The sequence below is a fragment of the Alosa alosa genome, chromosome 13, assembly GCF_017589495.1.
Source record: "Alosa alosa isolate M-15738 ecotype Scorff River chromosome 13, AALO_Geno_1.1, whole genome shotgun sequence".
Classification (NCBI taxonomy): Eukaryota; Metazoa; Chordata; class Actinopteri; order Clupeiformes; family Clupeidae; genus Alosa; species Alosa alosa.
Window position 1 is genome coordinate 8,526,990 of NC_063201.1, and position 20,795 is coordinate 8,547,784.

General features: G+C 44.5%; 3 protein-coding genes across 6 annotated transcripts in view; 2 read left to right on the forward strand and 1 right to left on the reverse strand.

Moving 5' to 3' along the window:
* Positions 1–18,707, forward strand: part of khdc4 (KH domain containing 4, pre-mRNA splicing factor) — a 31,508-nt gene extending 12,801 nt beyond the window's left edge. The window contains exon 15 of one of the 3 annotated variants that reach the window (XM_048260361.1): positions 18,683–18,707. The gene's annotated coding sequence lies outside the window, so the exon portion shown is untranslated. Of the gene's footprint in view, positions 1–10,801; positions 10,841–18,594; positions 18,615–18,682 lie in introns of those variants that run through there. The other 2 variants (XM_048260362.1, XM_048260360.1) reach the window with 2 other exon arrangements.
* LOC125305562 (low affinity immunoglobulin gamma Fc region receptor II-b-like) lies at positions 873–5,867 on the forward strand. 2 transcript variants are annotated; one of them, XM_048260363.1, is made up of 7 exons: positions 873–1,239; positions 1,343–1,639; positions 1,864–2,160; positions 2,672–2,974; positions 4,298–4,396; positions 5,609–5,669; positions 5,789–5,867. In XM_048260363.1, exons 1-7 carry the CDS (start codon positions 1,176–1,178, stop codon positions 5,844–5,846), a joined length of 1,179 nt encoding a protein of 392 aa, XP_048116320.1. In that variant the 5' UTR covers positions 873–1,175; the 3' UTR covers positions 5,847–5,867. The 2 variants fall into 2 exon arrangements, with proteins under 2 accessions (XP_048116320.1, XP_048116321.1); XM_048260364.1 differs by having other exon boundaries at positions 876–1,239; positions 4,301–4,396.
* Positions 11,414–16,536, reverse strand: uts2r3 (urotensin-2 receptor 3). The gene is made up of 2 exons (XM_048260366.1): positions 16,293–16,536; positions 11,414–14,639 (listed from the first exon to the last, which is right to left on the reverse strand). The coding sequence occupies exon 2, from the start codon at positions 14,419–14,421 to the stop codon at positions 13,285–13,287; it is 1,137 nt and encodes a 378-aa protein (XP_048116323.1). The 5' UTR covers positions 14,422–14,639; positions 16,293–16,536; the 3' UTR covers positions 11,414–13,284.
* Positions 18,708–20,795: the final 2,088 nt, after the last annotated feature.

Genomic DNA, 20,795 nt, shown 5'->3' on the forward strand with positions numbered 1-20,795 from the left:
CTAGCCTACAACAACTGCTGTGCAGGGAAAACTTTCAAATTGTCATGACGTTGTTTTCTCCGTCTCTGGAGTATAATGTTGCGACACCTTTGCCCAAATATTGAGAGAAGGCATAGGCCTACAGACGTTAGAATCTGCAGTTGCAAGCCCTAAGTAGCCTTTATTTGTTCAGCACATTCTTCATGTATAATGTGTGACACAAAACACTTTAAAGTAAGAAAATTAAGCCATAACAAACAAAACACTTCAAAGGAAGAAAATTAAGCCATAACAAACAATGACATAAGTTTAATCAGAGCCCGTTTACGGAGAGCCGGATCACTCCCTATTAACTCCATTGTACCTGCAACCTGCTGCAGTTCCGCTAGGGGCGATCACGAATATGTGCAAAAACAATGGGGGTCTATGGAGCTAGACGGCTAAATGTGTCTCTTTCACCTGGTTGTCGTTGAAAAATCGAAGATTGGATTGTGGTTTCTGCAAGATCAATGGTCATTGTAGGTCAAAAGTTGAATGAACGAGTACTTACGTCCTTTCAATTTCTTACAGGTTGGGTCGTTGTTGCCCACAACACACTAGCTTTCTGCTGAATGAATGAATGACGTCATTGACGCATTTGAAAGGCTTTTTTGGAACAAATAAGTGACTCAAAAAATATAATACTCAGCGGTTTGTATTTTCTCTGCCCCCTTTTTTGCATGCAACATTCAAATTTCTGGGCAAAAAATGATATCACGAGAAAAGTGGATTTGAGGGGTACAGCTCCATAGACCTCTATTCATTCTGCACTTATTCGTGAGCGCCCTCATGTGGAACCAGAACGGGAACTGCAACCAGTTCAGAAACCGGAAGTTTCCCGAGAGTGGCGGTTCTCCCCTTATTAGACATTCTCTGGTTTAATCTAACTAGCTGAAATGGTCCGTGAGTTAACATCGCACATCATGGTGGATCGGATCAACCAAATGTCAGACGAAGCGGCGTGACTCGTCTGCGTTCCAGTAACCTAGCAACGGTGCGGAAAAAAAAAACGTTAGAGCAGCGTAATGAGTGATAGGCCTACCTATTTTTACAGTCTGTTGTACATAGGCTACTTTTGGTATCTCATAGGTTAATATGGCTACCACAGAACATTTTAGACACATTTGTGATAAGATGGTGATGATAACTGTAAAGTTATGTTAGTATGTCTTGTCAACGCAGTAGGCCTAGTGGCTGCTATACTGCTCTGTTTCTCCCATGGTAAGTAGGGTCACTTTTTGCTTGAGTTCTAACAACAGAGCTGACACTGACCTCCTTGGCTTGACGTGTGTGTGTGTGTGTGTGTGTGTGTGTGTGTGTATAGCATCTGCTCAGGTGTCTTCAGTGTTGTTGTCAGCCAACCCAGGAAATGAACTGGTTGTGGGAGAAACACTCATTTTAACCTGCAGGGTTATCACAGATGGCTCTGAGGCCCCTCAGCTGGCCTATGGCATATGGAGGGATAACATCAGGGTGTCCACCACAACACAAATCCAGGGCAAGACTCACAGTTTTCTTATAGAAGATGTCACCACAGAACAGTCTGGAAAGTACAAATGTGTAGTAACTCTACCTCAGGGTGAGCAGAGGGAAAGTGAGGATGTACAAGTGACTGTGGAAGGTAAGAACATGAAAGAAAATCACCTTAGAAATAATTGTATTTATTTATTTATTATATTTATTTTATCAGATTTCTCTCCCAAGTCCTGTGGAGAGCATCTAATAGAAATTCATGGTAGATACAAACAAGTCGTAGATCCACCTGGAATTAGTATCCTGAGTGAAACCTCAACCTAAAGGGCCTTTAAGGTTCCCAAACATGCATCTCCTTGCTGTCTCACACAGACATCCTCCTGAAGCCCACACTGACAGTGAGTCCTACAGATGGAAGAGCGTACTCCGAGGATACCGTCCTCCTGCGGTGTGGATTGCATCAGCACCGCGGCTGGAAGTACCTCTGGTACTATGGCTCTCGTAGTGCACCCCCACTGGGGCAGATCTGGGATGGGGGAGGAGGGGAGGCGGTGTTCAGGCTGTGGCGCTCCGCACTCTCAGACACGGGCCGGTACTGGTGCAAAGCGGGCAGGGGCTCGCCCACCTTCTACACAGAGTACAGTGACTCAGTCTACCTCAATATCACAAGTGAGTGTGTGGGGATGGTTTTAACGGTGTCTCTGTAATCATTATGCCAAATAGGCTGATCTCACTACAGAGTATTGTGGTCTCATAATAAGCAGATACATGGAGTAATAATTAGTGAACCTCTTTGACCACCAAGTGACAAAAGTGTAGCTCACACAAGCGCCACAATCTGAACCGTCTCATACCCCCTGAAGCAAATCTGCTAGTTTGTGTGTCTGTCATACTGTTAATAATGTTAATAATGCATTGCAACTGCTGTCATGCATTAAATGAGTCAAAAGTCACAACTCGGATAGGTGGTGTGGACTTGGCTTTGATTTGGCAAGAATGGGTGACAGGTGGGTCCCATGCAGTTTATGATATAGAGATGTAAATAGTTTGTGTGCATACGTACTAGTCACTATGGGTGAGGTCACTGCCCAGTGCTTGGGTGTCAAGAGTCACAGTGGAACTGTAATGGCCACTGCCATCCAACTGAAGACACACATTAGCATGGTGTTTGTCTCCGCAGATTTCTTCAGCCGTGTGACCCTATCTCTGAGCCCTGGGGTGGTTCTAAAGCAGAACGAGCCATTCCGCATTACCTGCAACGCCCAGGTGAGCGAGCGAGAGAGCCTGAAGCCTGAGAACAGCTCCAGACGCACTCAGGTGATGTTCACCTTCTTCAGGAACGGCCAGCCTCTCCTCTCCAGCTCCGCTCGCTCCGTGGTGACCGTGAACCAGGCACGCAGGTGTCACTCGGGCAGGTACAGCTGCACGGTGGCCTCAGGGAGAGCCCAGCTGTCCAGCCCAGAGATTCATGTCACCACAGACGGTACGCAGTACATCTGCCACTGCCACTGTCACAATGTCAAGAGAATACCTGCAAACCTTTATGATTTAGCTACCTCATTCTCTATATACAAACCTGTTACTGTTCATTCAGAGAAATTAACGTTATAGAGAGCCATGCTGTGCAATGCAACACAGCATGTGCATAATGTAGAATAGTATGTTGTTGGGGATTAACCCTTTTGAGAAGCACTTGAAGTAGAAAAATAAGCAGAAGCATGATGCAGCTAGCCTGTGCACTTGTGTTCCATTAGTTCTGTTCTACATATCACTCCAGACAAGCAGGGGAACGATAGCCTTCACCCCAGACCTGTCTGCTTCTGCAATCTCATTCTGAGTTTAATAGGGCAACACACACACACACACATACACAACAGGCGCGCCTGCAGGTGTACGTCCGTACGCACTGTGCGTACCATCAGGCTCAACAACGAGAGAAAATTTCCCTGTGTGTGTGTAATGTGTATTCACACCAAATTGGCCCACCATACCTTCCCAACTATGCACAGTACCCCATTAGCTGCCATCAGGCTATTTACAATTTTCTATTACGTAACTTAGTGAACACTTATCAAAATTAACGCGCACACATTTTGTTTGAGCAGGAGACACATACGCATGCAGGCCCTAGGCTACTTGTTTTATTTTACTCGGCTATCTATATATATATGGTTATTAGCCCACAATGTTGAGCTAATTCACTAATTCAATACTCATGATGGATCACAAGTTTAAACAACAGAAAGTATGGAGGCAGCAAAGCTAGAGGATTTATTCCAGATGGGCAAGAACAAGGTAGGGAATTGGTGTGCTTGTCAGAACGTTAGACTGTTGTTTAGCTGTTTGAAGCCAGACGTCAAGAACAAAAAAAGGTAACTTTAGCCTGTATAGGGCTGTATCAAGTTGTCCAAATGAATAGGTCATAGTAGACGTTGTTGTATTATTGCATGTGGATGTTGTTATGCTATGTAGGCTAATTTTGTGCTGACCAATGCACGGCTAAACCGGGAAACGGACAAATATTGTCCACGCGTATTTTTTTTTTTTTTTGCGGTCGGGTCGGGTCGGGTCGGGTGTGCGTACCATAGCATTAATTCCTGCAGGCGCCCCTGACACACAACACAGCAGTTTAGAATACACTGGTTTGCATGCAATGAACTCACAACTGAGCTAATATAGGCAAATCTGGAGATATTTTATATTTTTTAGGTGAAATAAAAAAATATGCAAAGCATGTTACACAATTGGTTAGAATTAGAGAAAGACAAGTCCGTGAAACATGATACAGGTGTGGTTTATGTGTTAGTAGCAGACACCTCTCTACTCATGGTTATCCTGGTGGGCGTGGCTCTTGTCATAGCTGTCACGCTGGCTGCGGCCTTCATACACGAGCTGCTCCGCCGAGGTAAAGCAAATGCTGATACTTTACACCTCACACCTTTACACCTCACACCTTTATAACTCACACCTTTACACCTCGCACCTTTATAACTCACACCTTTACACCTCACACCTTTACACCTCACACCTTTATAACTCACACCTTTACACCTCACACCTTTACAACTCACACCTTTACACCTCACACCTTTACACCTCACACCTTTATATCTCACACCTTTACACCTTTACACCTCACACCTTTATAACTCACACCTTTACACCTCGCACCTTTATAACTCACACCTTTACACCTCACACCTTTATATCTCACACCTTTACACCTCACACCTTTATAACTCACACCTTTACACCTCACACCTTTACACCTCGCACCTTTACACCTCACACCTTTATAACTCACACCTTTATATCTCACACCTTTACACCTCACACCTTTATAACTCACACCTTTACACCTCACACCTTTACACCTCGCACCTTTACACCTCACACCTTTATAACTCACACCTTTATATCTCACACCTTTACACCTCACACCTTTATAACTCACACCTTTACACCTCGCACCTTTATAACTCACACCTTTACACCTCACACCTTTATATCTCACACCTTTACACCTCACACCTTTATAACTCACACCTTTACACCTCACACCTTTACACCTCGCACCTTTACACCTCACACCTTTATAACTCACACCTTTATATCTCACACCTTTACACCTCACACCTCACACCTTTATAACTCACACCTTTACACCTCACACCTTTACACCTCACACCTTTATAACTCACACCTTTACACCTCACACCTTTACACCTCACACCTTTATATCTCACACCTTTACACCTCACACCTTTACACCTCACACCTTTATAACTCACACCTTTACACCTCACACCTTTACACCTCGCACCTTTACACCTCACACCTTTATAACTCACACCTTTATATCTCACACCTTTACACCTCACACCTTTATAACTCACACCTCACACCTTTATAACTCACACCTTTACACCTCACACCTTTATAACTCACACCTTTATATCTCACACCTTTATAACTCACACCTTTACATTGTCATTCCCAGACATCGTACAGCAGGAAACTGAATTAGGATGCTCTGTTTCCACAAGCTGTGATACACAGTTCATTTTTAGTCTTTAGTGATTTGGTGATCCCCTCAGTAATCTATTTTCTCTCCTAGTTGTTCCTTCATCCATGGCTTGTCTAACCCGTGTCATGTCAGAAACTGCTGGAAGAGAAAGGTGTGTGTGTGTATATGCATGTTAATATTCACTCTGTGTATGTTATTCAACTTGTGTGTAAATTCAACTTTGCCAATGACCAATTGTTTTTAACTGTATGTATGTCTATATTTCAACAGTGCTTACCGCTGCCCAGCCCAGGCTGAACCTGCTGCGGGGATCAGTCCTGGTACATAAAATGTCTTGTTCTTCACATTACAAAGAATATACGGTTCATCTCTTTACCATGAACATCAGTTAGAGAGCAATGACTTCCTGGATGAGAGACTGAGTTCCCACCAGCAGGTGGCTCCACAGTCAGGGGAAAGTTGTGATGTGTGTGTGTGTGTGTGTGTGTGTGTGTGTATGCACATTTGTGTGTGTGTGTGTGTGTCTGTCTGTCTGTCTCTGTGTGTGTGTGCATTTGCTTGTCTTTGTGTGTGTCTGCCTGTCTTGTCTGAGTGTGTGTGCGTGTGTCTGTCTGATTGTGCATGCGTGTGTGTGTGTGTGTCTGTTTGTGTGTGCATGTGTTTGTATGAGTACCCACTTATAATAGTGGAGTATTTCTTTTCAGCATCATAGGATATAAATCCCTTGTAGAAAGAGAAAAGATGTGCAGCTGAGGACATTTCCACAGGTTAGCACATTGTTACAGGTTGGCTCATTGGTACAGGTTAGCACATTGTAATAATAAAAATAATAATAATAAGTCTTATTTGTATAGCACCTTTCATACACAGAATGCAGCTCAAAGTGATTTAAATTGGGAGCATTTAACACAATAATAGAGAAAGTTGTAATAAAACAAACAAACAAATCAATAAATAAAACATTAGAGATTTAGAACACACACATTTCAATTAATGCAATGAAAATAGGTAGACCCTGTAAATAGCAACAGTAGAATGTGAATTAATGTGAAGAAATAGGTTACAAGATAAAAGTTAGTTAACTAAAAGATCTCATATACAGGTACCGGTATGTTTTCAGGTCTTTTTAAAAGATGTTTACAGAATGTGCCTGTTTGATGTACAGAGGCAGGGTGTTCCATAGCTTCGGTGCATAATGGATAAAAACAGCTTCTCTGCTTTGTTTGTGGCACACTTTGGGCACAATTAAAGGTACACTAGCTTTGTAAGTCATTAACAGAACCTTTAAATCAATTCCATAGGAAACAGGGAGCCAGTGCAGTTCAGCTAACACAGGGATATGTGCTCCTCGTCTTAGTTAAAATTCTAGCAGCAGAGTTCTGTATGAGTTCCAATTTCTTTATATGCTTTTTGGGGAGACCATAAAAAGTGCATTTCAGTAGTCTAACCTATTCTAGTCTAATAAAGGCATGGATTAATTTCTCTGCATCTTGTTGTGTTAAAAAAGGCCACAATTTGGCAATGTTTCTCAGGTGGCAATAAGCTGTCTTGGTAACTTTAGTAATATGGGGCTTGAAGCTTAACTCTGTATTGGCACAGGTTAGCACATTGGCACAGGTTAGCACATTGGCACATGTTAGCTCATTGGCACAGGTTAGCACATTGGCTCATTGGCACAGGTTAGCACATTGGCACAGGTTAGCTCATTGGCACAGGTTAGCACATTGGCACAGGTTAGCACAGTGGTACATTAATATCTCTATTGCAGTAATGCAACAAAGATGTGGAATCATTCCACTGATTTTCAGTGAAAACATGAAATGAAGCATGTACCCCAAATGTCATTTCTTGTTAAAGATTTCCAGTTTCTTTGACTTCTTGGTGTCTGCTTTGTAGGCAAGGCTTTGCACTGTGTACCTCACAGGGCAGTCAAACACTGGGCTCTAAATAATAATAATAATAATAATAATAACATTTATTTATATAGCACTTTTCAATAAATTCGTACTAAGTGGCTTAGAGTAGGAGGTCTAGGGATGGATTACTGCACGGGCCTACCGGGCCCAGGCCCAGGGGCCTAAGAGGTCAGGGGGCCCTGAAGCCCAAGCCTTCTATCTATCTATCTATCTATCTATCTATCTATCTATCTATCTAACAAATCAGGATGTAGGCTATGAATCTGATTGAATTTAGTATTGGCCATCCCCAACATGCACCAGAATACAGGAAATCACATTAAACAAATTCAAAATTTTCTGGGGGAGGACCCCCAAACCCCCCCTCCCACATATACGATAATTCGTGGGGGGCCCTTAATACATCTGGGTCCAGGGGCCCGAAAGTTCATAATCCGCCCATGAAGAGGTCATCTGTGCTTTAACACCCCTGACTTACCATAACCCCTGTGTAACTGACTGACCATTATGCCTGTCTGACTCTGACTGACTAGCTGAACGAGTGAAGGAGAGAGAGAGAGTGGGACGGAGGTAGAGCGAGAGACAGACAGCCGGGGAGAGGTGCAGACACGGTATATTTACAGTCCTCTGGGCAGGAGCGTGTGTGTGAACTGCGTTACGCATGTCCATTTATGTAACCTCCGGCCCCTGTGGCCCCCCAAGCCAGGCTCTCGCCTGATCTCGGCGGCTGACAAGACGGTGTAAAGGCAGGGGCCGGCGCGCCGCGGATGGCTGCTGGGCGGCCCCGGGGCCTCCATCTCCACAAAGACACGCTTGTCTGGTCCGAGTGATCGACTGTTTGCCGTCCCGCCCAGCCCTTACGGGCAGGGAGGGGACTTTCTCAGAGCGGAGTTTCACTTGCCCCTGCGAGATTTGCATGGAGCCACAACACTGGCCTGGAGAGCCGGCGCTAATCTCACCCACAGCAGTGAAAGGGACCATAAACACAGTTACAGTTTGTGTTTGAGGGAGCTTGCGATGACAAAAAAAACAAAACACACACACTCACATGTGGCGTGTGTAGATGCAAATGATTGGACAAGGTGACCAGACAGACAGAGATGGGTCCAACTGAACACTCACGCTTACTCACTGGTACCTACACTGCAGTTGGCTACCATGTTAAGTTCAGATGGAGTTGAAATGAACTTGAAGGGTTTTTGAAAAGCTGAGTCATCTATTTCATTTAGTATTAAAATGCCAGTGTTAGCACTGTAATGGTATCATTTGTAGAGATGTTAGCAGAACTGTCGTTTCGGATCAAGAAATGCTGTGAAGTCAAATAGGGTGAGTTCAGAGAGGAAAGAGGAGAGCGAGAGAGAGATTGAGTGAGGAAAAACAGATGGAGAGATTGGATTCTGGAGCAGGGCGGACGAGAGAGGGGGGGGGCAGGCAGACGAGGGGGATCTTTTTTGTGCGTGTCTGAGAGAAAGGGAGCCTCTCATACGCTCCCAGCAGGAGCTTGGCCCAGTCCACGGCCCAGTCTCGTCTGCCCAGCAGGGGACTTTCCTGAGCAGGCTGCCCTTGGGAGGGGCACCTGCCTCAGCCGCAAACACTGCTGCTGAGGGCCGGCGGGCTGGGGCGGGTGGCGGAGTGTGAGTGGACATGTTTGGGCGGGGGTAAAGACAGTTGGGAAGGGGTGGGGGTGGGGAGTTGTGGCTGACGGATGGAAAGACGCTCTCAATTCCTGGAAGGGGACACGTGCAGTTTATGAAACACACAGGTAACACAAAACGACGGGCCAAATAAACGAAGCCGCTCCACCCCGTCCCCACCCCCTCCCCTCCGTGATCTCCCCCCAGAGAACGTCCACGTCTGCAACTGGGGACAAAATGAAAAGTTTGTGCTGAGCGGCGTCTGGGTTATTGTTGGAGAGGGCCACTGCGCCGCTGACGGCTGGTACAGTAACCACCACCGCAAACTGACAGTATATGGATGAAGCGCCCTTCTCCAGGGCAATATTTTCCACTGTTTGGCTTAGCAGGGTAAACACACATGTTTGAAGTTTATCAGACACTCAATCATTCGAGCAGGCCGCTGGAGGTCTCCGGATCGTTTAATGCTGGGTAATAATATAGCAATACATTTCCAATATTTAAGACCCCACTCCCACACAGAGCCGAGGAACTGTTAACCGCCTTGTGGTTTCCAAGAGAGGCTGCTAAACGTTATGCGCCAAGACGCTGTACTAAATTACTGACGTATCTTCCAAGTATGCTCTAGATGCGACCATGCTGAGCTAACATGAAAATGGTCAGTTGTGTAGAACGGACCGCATTGTTTTCACTTGGGCCGAGAGTATCTTCTGGGGATTTTCTTAGTGGAGTTCTGGTAGTGGGACGACTGTTTGAAGAGCAGGGTGTTAATCTCATCCAGAAAGTTCTGCCATAGGTCTCTGGCTCCTTCTGAGGAGGGGTTCAGTGTCATGGCCAGTGGTTTGGGTTGTGTGTGTGTGGGGTTGAAGGGGGCTCATAATAACAACTGGTCCTGGATCTGCCGCCAGGACTCAAAAATGTGTTATGCGCTTCACAAAGTCATGCATTTTGGACATGCTCTGTTGTGCCCCGGGGTAAATGGAAACACATGCGGCATGCGGTCTCCGAGCTCAGCTCAGCTAAGCTCAGCGCCTGCCTAGTACAGGGCCACCATGCCTGCTGGTCCTACCACCTCACCTCTGAACAGCTGGGAGGCTGCTGTTGCCTCCATCAGAAGAGATAAAACTGAGGAAGCAGACGTCTTCTCAGATGTCTATTCTCCACATGCTCCACAACCAAGGCTGTCCACGTCATCATGACAGTAATGCACAAGCAAAAGCCAGACAGATGAGTGACTTTATTGGAACTTTTTTCACTTTTTGTGTCTGATGTTTTTTTTTCCAAAGGTAATGGTAATTATTTCCACACATTCTGTGTATCATCCAGCTATGTGTGTGTATGTGTGTATGTCTGCCTGTATGTCTGTCTGTGAGGAGGTGGTATTAAGTTATGTGTTCAACTATGAGGTTTTAGATGGTGAAAAATCTCATTGTTAGTGCGGTCATCTGGGTTTGTCCTTAGAGTTGGCCTGTGAGGTTCGGGTGATAGATTGATCTGGTCCTGTTCGTCAGAGACGCTCGTACAGACAGGAGCCCCCCATCTTCACTCCTCCCTGTCAAACAACAATATTTGCTCATGTGCGTCAGAGACCAGCAGGCTACCTAACACTCTACAGGGACGCCATTTAGACACACAGACAAGAGACACACACCGCCACCCTGGATAGGCACACACACACACACACACACAGACGGACAGATATACGCAACATGACAGCTGCATATGTAAGCCTTACACACACACACACACACACACACACACACACACACACACACATACTGCTGAACCCATGACATGACAGGTTTTATACACTCTTGTGCCATTGGCTGTCTGGAACCACACACATGCATGCACATGGCAGGGATAGAGTGAAACTTATACATAGGAACTTGATACAGTATGCATGCTTGTTGGTAAAGAAGATGTGAACAGTGTGAATATCCCTCAATATGCGCCAGGTACATACACGCATATTCACCAAAGTCTGATTCTTCATATCTAGATAATAAATAAAATAGTCTTGAGCCTACAATAGCGTCGAAACTCACTCTCCTCAGTTGTGTCTCCACCCCCCTTTCTATGACACACACACACACACACACCTCTGCCTCTCACACACACACTCACACTCATCTGTTAGAGTCATAAGCAGCGGTGTCCACTCTTGTAATCTCGCCTCTCTGCTGTATCATTCAGTCTTCAAGTTTGAGCTCTTTGCACCTCTGCCCGTCCAGAGGCCCCCAGACGGCCTGAAGCCCATGTGATACCACGCTGCCTTTACTAGTCTTTTATTAAATGGACGTGCACATCAAACTCACAAACATGCAGCACATTGCATGGCTTATGAAAACAAATAAGTGAACAAACAAGTGAAATCCATGCAGATATTACAACTTAAACATTCTTCTCATTTCAAAGATTGAAAAGCTTTGTGGAGACAGCATTAAGATATAAGGTACATGAATAATACAGTAATAAACACTTTCTGGTACTCGATTATTCATAAAATTGCACAAAAGATACATGGCTTCGTTGTTGTAGACATGTCCATTTTTAGCAGTCCTTCAAAGAAGCACCATTCCTCGCTAGTACTTCACCATTGCACTCTGATCAGTAGAGTCTGTCAAATAATAATGTGCACGCTCATCTTCATTCACCTAGGGTGAGTGGCCATTTTTGGGGCATGATAACATTAATCTTTTTCTGAGGCATTCAGCTTTCTCTTCATGTGTTATCCAGAGTGTGCGAACAAACATCTGTGTTCAATCTACGGAAGCAGACCACTGCAAAGACATGGGGAGTACCCTCACACACACACAAATGCACAAGCACATGCTCGCGTACACACAAAAACAACAGCATCTTAGAATTTACAAAGCAGCCTAGAAATATATTTTAAACTGAACTTTTCAACAAGGTGAGGTTTAACTTCATCTTTTAAAAAAGTTTTTTTTATGTGTTTCAACTTCATAATATTTTCAACGACTTAAAGCATTCTGTAGCACATCATAAAATGATTTGTCCTCTGAGAAAATACAAGCTCATAACAACATAACAAAATAAGTGCTCTGGTTAAAATACTATGGCTATGCAGTTTGCAAGCATTCGGACTGTTTTGACTTATGCCTGTTTCTGTTGTCATGGTCCTGCAGGTATTGTTTCTGTTGTCATGGTGCTGCCGGTATTGTTTCTGTTGTCATGGTGCTGCAGGTATTGTTTCTGTTGTCATGGTGCTGCAGGTATTGCCAGTCCTTGTCAGAATGGTTGGTTGATCACAGGTGAGAGGTGCTAGAGGGCAATACAGTGCAAACATCAGAACAGCCCTAAAACACATCAAACCAGACTTGGCATAGATCCGTCTGGGTGACTGTGTGGTTTTGCCTGGATCTTTCGTGAGGTATTTCTCACGTCTTGAAGAATAACCGCACACAAGAGGCTCCATGGAGTTTTTATTTCCAGGCACATGTAAAGGAGAGTCTGCTGAGAAGAATCTGTTAGCACCACGAGTAACCATGTACAGATGTTGTGGTTTCAGCTCAGGCACTTACACACACTGTAGGTACACTGAGAGCTCAGCTTATCTTTTGTCCCTAGGTGCTCGGTGGCATGCAGCTCTCAACACTGATTGTGGGTTTGCTGTTTTAGTAGGCAACAGTGCAGTGCTGCACAGCCAGCGATGGCCATTATTGTTACTGAACATTCTACTCAGCATCTGCAGAAGCTGGTGTATTTTGTGTTAGCATAAGGCACTGGTCCAGTCTGCAGAAGTGTATGGAGCAAGACAAGTCCATCTGGTGTTAGTGAAGATGGCCCAGGTGTGATCGATTAAGGTGTAAAGCTAATCCACTGCAACATTAGGTGCTGTCCTGTTCAACATATCTGGTCCATTTTGTATTATTAAAGTGCTGGTTCATTCTGTGTTAGCATGTAGACCTAGTTCATTTGGTTGTAGTATAGTTTACATAGGCTGTTCGGTGTTTAGCTATTGTGTGTAAATAGTCTGTTCTGTGTTTGTGTATGTAGCTAGTCCATGGTCTGTTTGCATATGGAGCAGGGCCATACTGTGTTAGGATGTGTCGCTTGTACGCTCTGTGTTAACATGTGAAGCTAGTATTCTGCTTTAGTGTATGAAGCTGGTCTGGTCTGTCAGAGAATAGAGCTTGCCTGTTTTGTGTTAACATCTGGTCTGTTCTGCATGGAACTGTTCTGCTGTGTGTTAGCGTATGGAACTGGTCTTCTGACACAGGGGGGCGCTAGAGCTGATGGTCTGCCTGTTTCTCCTGCGCTTGCCCGTGAGGAGCGTGTAGAAGAACGGGTTCACGCACGAGTTCCCGAAGGTTAGCCCTGTGAGGATGCGGTTGACCGTGACCTGAGTGCTGGTCGGCACCGATGGCAGGAAGTCGGGCCGGTAGAGGGGCAGCAGCTGCCAGACCCAGAAGGGCAGGAAGCAGGCCCAGAAGGCCAGCACGATGCCCAGGATCAGCAGCAGTACCTTGGGCCGCGGGGCGCGCGGTGTGTAACTGCCGCTGGAGCTCCATGCAGCCTGGCTCTGGGACCTCCAGTAGAGGCGGCCCAGCGCAGCGTAAAGCCCCCCGATGGCCAGCCCTGGTGCCAGGATGCTGGTGCAGAAGAGCACACTCAGGTAGATCCGGGAGCTCTGGTCATCCCACGCTGGCAAGCACAACATCTGGGTCCCGCTGTCTTCCAGGTGCATTGTGATCATCATGGGCAGGCTGAGCGCCACGGCGATGCCCCAGGCCAGCACCACACGCAGCAGGCCCGAGGAGGGAGAGACGGATGCCGCCAGCGGGTGGGCCACGGCCCGGTAGCGGTCCATGCTCATGGCGGTCAGTGTGAAGATGCTGGCGTGCATGGTGAGCAGGTCCAGGCTGAACAGGAGCCGGCAGCCCACCTCGCCAAACGCCCAGTTGGACGTCAGGCTGTCGTACACAATGAAGGGCGCGGTGGACAGGTACAGCAGGTCAGCAAGGGCCAGGCTCAACACCTGGATGTGGAGGGAGGATGAGGAAGAGGAGGAGGAAGAGGTATTGGGAGAGGAAGAGGGAGAGAGGGAGGGGGAAGAGGATGCGGAGCTCAGACAGGAGTGACCCAGACATGCCATACACGGCCCCCCCAGCGGCCTCCGTCGGCCTCCCCTGCGGCGATGCAAGAGCAGTCCAATGGTGTAGAGATTACCCACAATCCCCAGCAGGGACAGGAGGGAGAGCAGGAAGCAGAAGAGAGCAGTGGAGGCCGTGCTTGGGGATGGAGAGAGCGATGGAGAGGTGGAGGGGAGGGACAGGTTGAGGAGCGAGAAGGTGGACGATGGAGAGGGGGAGGACGGGAGCTCCATGACACCTGGAGCTTCGGCAGCCACTAGTCCCGCCTCTGTCTCAGTAGCCTTCCTTCTGATCAGCTCTCCTGGAAAATGTGATTTTGTCCCGATGTCTTCAACTGTCTCTCCCAATGAAAAACATTGCCCGTTTATTTAGTTCCTTTTCCTGTCTGGGTGACCAGGTAAAGTTGGCCAGCACACCAATAGTAAAGGGCAGTGACGGCTCCACAGTGAGTCTGAAAATGTTTTTAAGCAGAGAAAAATGTGAACATTTTAGTGGAGGGGAAAGGAACAAAAGGGTGAGGTGGAGGGAAATGTCATGAATAAGAAATAAGCTACAATCTCATTTCACTAACTGAAAAGAATCACAGAAAAAGTAACTTCCTGATGACTGCTGAAATTATCTAATTCTTATTTGTTTTATTTTGAGATGTACTGTGTTGTCCTCACGCATGTCTGTCATGTTGAAGACGGCGGGTGTCTGCAGTGTATGCGCGTCAAGCAATCACCACATATTTTAGGAGTCTAAACATTTTCTTCACCGCCTAATGAAATTCCTCCAATGTTCTACGCCACTGTGGCTTAGATGATAAAGAGGGTTGTAAGACACGGTCATAAAATACTTGACCAATCTCTTGGAAGTCCCCAAGGTTGTTCTAGGCAGTATATTCGGATGAATGAATTTGGTTTATAAATAGGCCTTGTATTAATTTTGCTGAGTTGGCACATAATCATATCTGGAGGGTTAATGCTGCCAGTGATGTCTAGGTGTGACGGTATCAAAGCTTTGTTTCTAAACCACTAGCATTAATTTCACGGTTTCAGGCCCCAGCTTAGATAACCCTATGCCAAAAGTTTACTACAGAGCCCAGGAGGTGTCATTGCAAGATATTTTTGTATATCGAGAGAATGTGCGGTCATTTTAGTAAATTGTGCGCTCATTTTACTAGATTGTGTGCACAATTTAGTAGGCCTATATTGTGTGCTTGCTTTACTACAAAGTCATCTTGTTAGACTACATGGTGGTCTCATTTCATTATATTGTGCACTTAATTTAGTAAATCGTGCATACATTTTACTAAATCGAGCGCACGTTTTACTAAATACAAAAATTAAAATGAGAGCTAAATTTAGTAAAATGAGCACACTATTTACTTAAACGCGGGCAGGATTTAGTAAAACGTGCGCAGAATTTAGTAAATGAGTGTTTTCCTACACCAAAACATTTCTTGCAACGACCTCTCCAGGGTTCCGTAGTTTACCGATTAGGGGTCTGTAACTTTATATGTGTCAAGATCAAAGCCGTCCCATGGGGTCGTCGAGGAGGGAGGGAGGACTTGGTGACCCCTCTGCGCCGAGGTTGAATGCTACTGTTTGACTGTGCATGAACAGGCCGACCAATACCGTGCCGAGGTGGCCTCACTTTAAACGGGCACCTTTAAATAACGTGTCGCACGATAGATCTGACACTTGATTTAGCCATCCCAAACCCCTTCTAAGTTTCAACAGTTGTTACGCGGCCAACGGGATAGAAAAGCAAATGTTGTCTGAGAGGTTCAAATATAGACGTTAAATATACACAAACGGAAGAAGGCCCATTAAAATCGTTTCCCCTGATCATTTTAAGTCGTCTTATCAAAATAATATCTGTATGTTCGCCATAAGCCTAATAATAGACATCTTTCCTTTAAATTATAGTATATATCTGTTTTCATATAGGCTAGGTCTTTGCATTTTTGCCATTTACCATGACCACCAACACTAAAATGCGTTTCAGTTCTAACATAGATGGTCAATATTGAAAAAAAGAAAGAAAATAAATGTAAACAGGTTTAGCCTATTTATCAATCAATTAAGTAGGTTAGTTAAAACGCTAAATGTTAGCTCACCTTATAATCCAACGTGATGGCGCATCGAAATCCACTGTTTATCCATACAGAATATTAATGATGCCAAAGGTAAATTACACTGCCTTATAATTTCCATATTGTTTGCGTAAACGCATACAAATTAAGCCGTTGTCTTCTTCTTACTCGTGAATATATGATAAATATAGATGGTCTGAATAAGACTGACTTTTGCTTAGCCTACTGGCTCGTCGTCAATGATCGCAGAAACTTCCCTCTCGTTGAGTGGCTTCTGACCGTCTGCGGTGAATCATTTCATGTGCCTGCAAGTTTGTTGAGGGGAGGAGGGAGGGGAGCGGGGTCCACCTCACGGCTGTCCAGATACAGACTCATAACTCGTTTGGATAAGCAGTTACCTGACATTGTAATTTGATGTTGTTATGTTTCCCCCCAAATTAATGATTATGATTAGACTTACGCTGTCCTTCATTTTCCTCTCGGACGAGTGGTTATCTGACCGATCTCCAAGAGCCTCTTAATGATCATTCTATAAACCCTGTGTAAATATTCCCGGTGCTGTTTCTGCCTCGTCCAAGAGAAATACTATTGGTAGACCATATTAAAAGACCAGTAAATGGCAAATAATTTAATGTATTTCTTTTGTCCACCTAAATAATTGGCTTTTCAGCCCTCGTTGTCTACTTGGCGTGAGTATACATTTATTTAGCCTACATATTTGAAATATTGGGAATAAAACGTTATCATATTAAATGGGTTGCTGCTATGCTTGCGGACTTCGCCACTACACTGCAAAACTACAGGGAAAGTTAAATCATATGTAATTAATAGTAGGCTACATACATACAATAAAAAATACATCACATCAAATCTCTCCATATGTGTTGATGAATTTTGGAACACAAGGGCAATCTTTTTGTGTAATGGAAGTGAAATAGGGATTATTAGCCAACCAGCCAGCATTACAGACACAAAGCTAAAATAATCTAAAATCAAATATTTGTAGATTGTTCATGAGCAGCTGCAAAGATATGAGCAGCAAGATAAAAGAAGAGCATACAATAAGAGCTATATATAGTGCAAGAAGAACTAAAGCTATCTTACTAACAAAATGGTCAATAATTGAAGAGTTTGGTTCCAAAATGCTCCAAATCTCCATTTTTAAAAGCATTAAAGTCATGTAATTTAATTGTGTATTTCAGGTAATATCAATAACATCGCAATGATGTTGTTTTGATTGAATAACGATAAATCTAACAACAATGCCCAATTACAGCTCTATTAAAATTACTTGGAAAACAAAATGTAAAAAAATGATTTATTAAAAATCATTAAAATGGAGGATATAGCGTTTTGGAACCAAACTCTTCAATTGTAGGACTAAGCCTCAACATGACATTATCTTTTGCATGATATCTCAGTTTACAAGTCAGAATAGCACACAGACTTTTAGTCATTCATTCCGTACAAAATACCATATCAAATTTGGAGCCCTAATTTAAATGGGAGGCAAAGAGTGAAGTCTATCAACAAGCAATGTTCTCGTGCATGCACTATTGCTATAGTGTGGTGGCAGGTATACGGAATTGAGCTGACTCACCTATGTTTGTGCTGAAGGTCTTGCCCATGGTGTTAACTTAGTAAACTGTTTTCGCCAAGTTATTAAATTAGCTTTAGTGAGACTTAAGACTTTGCACTTAGCCCAACATTTATATAAGGGTTTATGCACATCATCTCCTCAACTGACAATATGTTGGTCTAACATTTTTTTAACCTAAGTGACCATTACTATGACAGATGAAAAACATAATAAAAAAAACATCTTCATTCAAGGCCAAGGTTCGAGGTATGGCAAAATCCAGAACATCTTGCCAGGCATTTTACAGCATTCCAACTTCGAGACCATCTTGTAGTCATCTTACATCTTCTTGATGTAGTGCAGGTTGATTTACATGTTGGCAAATAATATGTGAGCTCCTCAGCCATAACTGTCATTGCAGCCACAGCCATTTTAAAAAAAAAGCATGTTAATACATCAACACAAATTATGAGATGCATTATGTGGCATAATTTTAAATCAGTTGCATCAGCAGCTTGTCTGTGCATTTATCTGTAACTGACTTGCAGATACATACAGTTATGACAGCAATTTTATTTTTACCATTTTGGGATGTTAGAAGCGTTTGTCTTAAATGAATATTGCTTTCAAACAAGTGACTACCAATCTGTTTCCATGTTCAGTCAATCATGCATAAATCACTGAAATTAGAGTTCCTTTGAGGTATTTTTATTTTAAATAGTCGTAAATTGCATCAGCTGGCCAGTGCACACACACACACACACACTGGTTCCTGTAAAATGGCGGTGACTCACAGGACTGGCGATGTGGCGGAAAGGATCATGCGGTGAGGCTGCACACACACACACACACACACATGCACGCACATGCGAATGGACCGGAGAGTTACGGCGCCGTCATTTCATGAGCGACGACCAGCACACTCCCGCCTTCTTTCTGTGCCAGTGGCTACACACACACACACACACACACACACACACACAACCTCATGGTGTGAGCCAGTGAGATGAGCTGCTGCATCGTCGCCTGGGTCTCAGAAACAACCTCTTAACTCTAAACTGCCAACTCGTAACCCTAAACTCTACACTCCTAAACGAGACTCCAATCTAGGTCTCTATTCCACATGGGAAACAGGGAGAAGCTCAGTCCTGTTCAACTCCCAGATGTGCTTCTAAAGAAAGCATATAGAAAAGTAGTCACAATTCCTTTCTGCGGATCTGATTAGGTGAAGTGATTGATCATAAGGGTAACAAAAGCAGAGAGTCCAGTGCTCGGTTGTGACCAGCTGACAGAGAGCAGCCGACAAAGGGGCACAGGCATCTGTCTGTCTATGTGTGTGTGTGTATGTATGTGTCTGTGTGTGTGTGTGTGTGTATGTACGTATGTGTCTGTGTGTGCATATTCACTGTGTGTGTGTGTGTATGTGTCTGTGTGTGCATATGCACTCTGTGTGTGTATGTGTATGTATGGATGTCTGTGTGTGTATGTATGTATGTGTCTCTGTGTGTGTGTGCACTGTGTATGTGCTTGCGTGTGCACTGTGTATGTGTGTGTGTTTGAAGCCATAAGATGGACAGAGACAGGCCGTAAAGGGGAGCCGGGGCAGGAGGGGAACATACCTATCACCACAGGGTGTGTGGAATGTGAACAAATACCTGGCACACGCATGCCAAAATAGGCAAAGCAGAGAGAGGGAGAGAGAGGGAGAGAGAGAGGGAGGCTGCCCACAGTGGCTGGTAGCCCTATGATCACTGTGAAGTAAACTAATAAAAAAAAAGAGAGAAGGGGAGACTGGTAACCATGAAACATCACTCGGAGAGAAGAGGAGAGACTGGTAACCATGAAACATCATTGGGAGCAACAGCAGGAGGAGTCGGAGGAAAGATGGCGCAGTGTGATTGGGAAGGAGGGACAGATGACCCCAGGCTGGAAATAAGTCTCTCTGAGCGTCTGCATAGAGATAATGGGGAGAGAGAATGACCAGGACCTCCAGCTGCTGGGAATCCAATCCTGAACTATCCAGCTCAATCCAGCTCAAACTTCTCTGTAGACTTATACTGGGATGCCCAGAGCTTCACCTCTGTGTACAGGCATCTTGTAGGATAAACGTCTTATGCAATCAATCCAGTGTCACTTGTCAATAACATCTCTAATGAAACCTATGAGCAATGGCTTCTTCCAACCCTACCCCCACTTTATTTGTTTACAGAATCCTTTCACTTAATGAAGTCACTCGTGAACTCACAGGAAGACAGAAGATATTTTGGCAGAATGAAGGCATGGAGCAATATAAAACCTGTGAGAGAAAAGTAATGTTAGTGTGGAATTTTGTAGACACAATTTTGTATTGTATTAAAGGATAATTCCGTTATTTAGCACTGAGGGCCAGATGTACTAACGCTTTTGCGCCCACTTCAGGCGTATTTGTTTCGCAATATGCGTGTAAATTCATTGCAAGGTATGTACAAACAGGCACTTAATGATAAAAAGCATAAACTGCCTGTCCTTGGGGAGCTGAAAGTGGCAGATTGCGTTTGTCATGTCATGCATATGCATTCATGGGAGGATCCAGGGGAAAGTGTGAGTTAAGCATAAAAAGATGGGAGGGGAAGAGTAAAGAGCGCCTAATTATGTATTCCGCGGTATGTACAAAGACTGCGCCTGAAAGCGCACGTCTATTCTGCGCCTAAATACTTCCGCCTTGTAAAAGCAGGTGTTAATCCAAATTGCAGTTCAATGCGTCAATAAGAGAACCTTTCAAAGACAACAGAATCGCTATTTAGAGCACCAGTTTTTGTGGTGAAAGTATTTGTACTACCAAAAGCAGCCTCAACTTTCGTTGGCCTTTCGAATGTCTTACTTTCACTTTCACGTCATTCACTTAAACTTTCCTACTTGCTAGATTTGACCAATCTTCCATAGCCTACGTGCACAAGTAGTTTGAGTAG

Coding starts and splice junctions, on each gene's coding strand:
- LOC125305562 (XM_048260363.1), top strand. CDS start 1,176: ATGTTAGTATGTCTTGTCAACGCAGTAGGCCTAGTGGCTGCTATACTG. Junction 2,975..4,297: donor GATTCATGTCACCACAGACG/GTACGCAGTACA, acceptor TTTATGTGTTAG/TAGCAGACACCTCTCTACTC. Junction 5,670..5,788: donor GAAACTGCTGGAAGAGAAAG/GTGTGTGTGTGT, acceptor ATATTTCAACAG/TGCTTACCGCTGCCCAGCCC.
- uts2r3 (XM_048260366.1), bottom strand. CDS start 14,421: ATGGAGCTCCCGTCCTCCCCCTCTCCATCGTCCACCTTCTCGCTCCTC.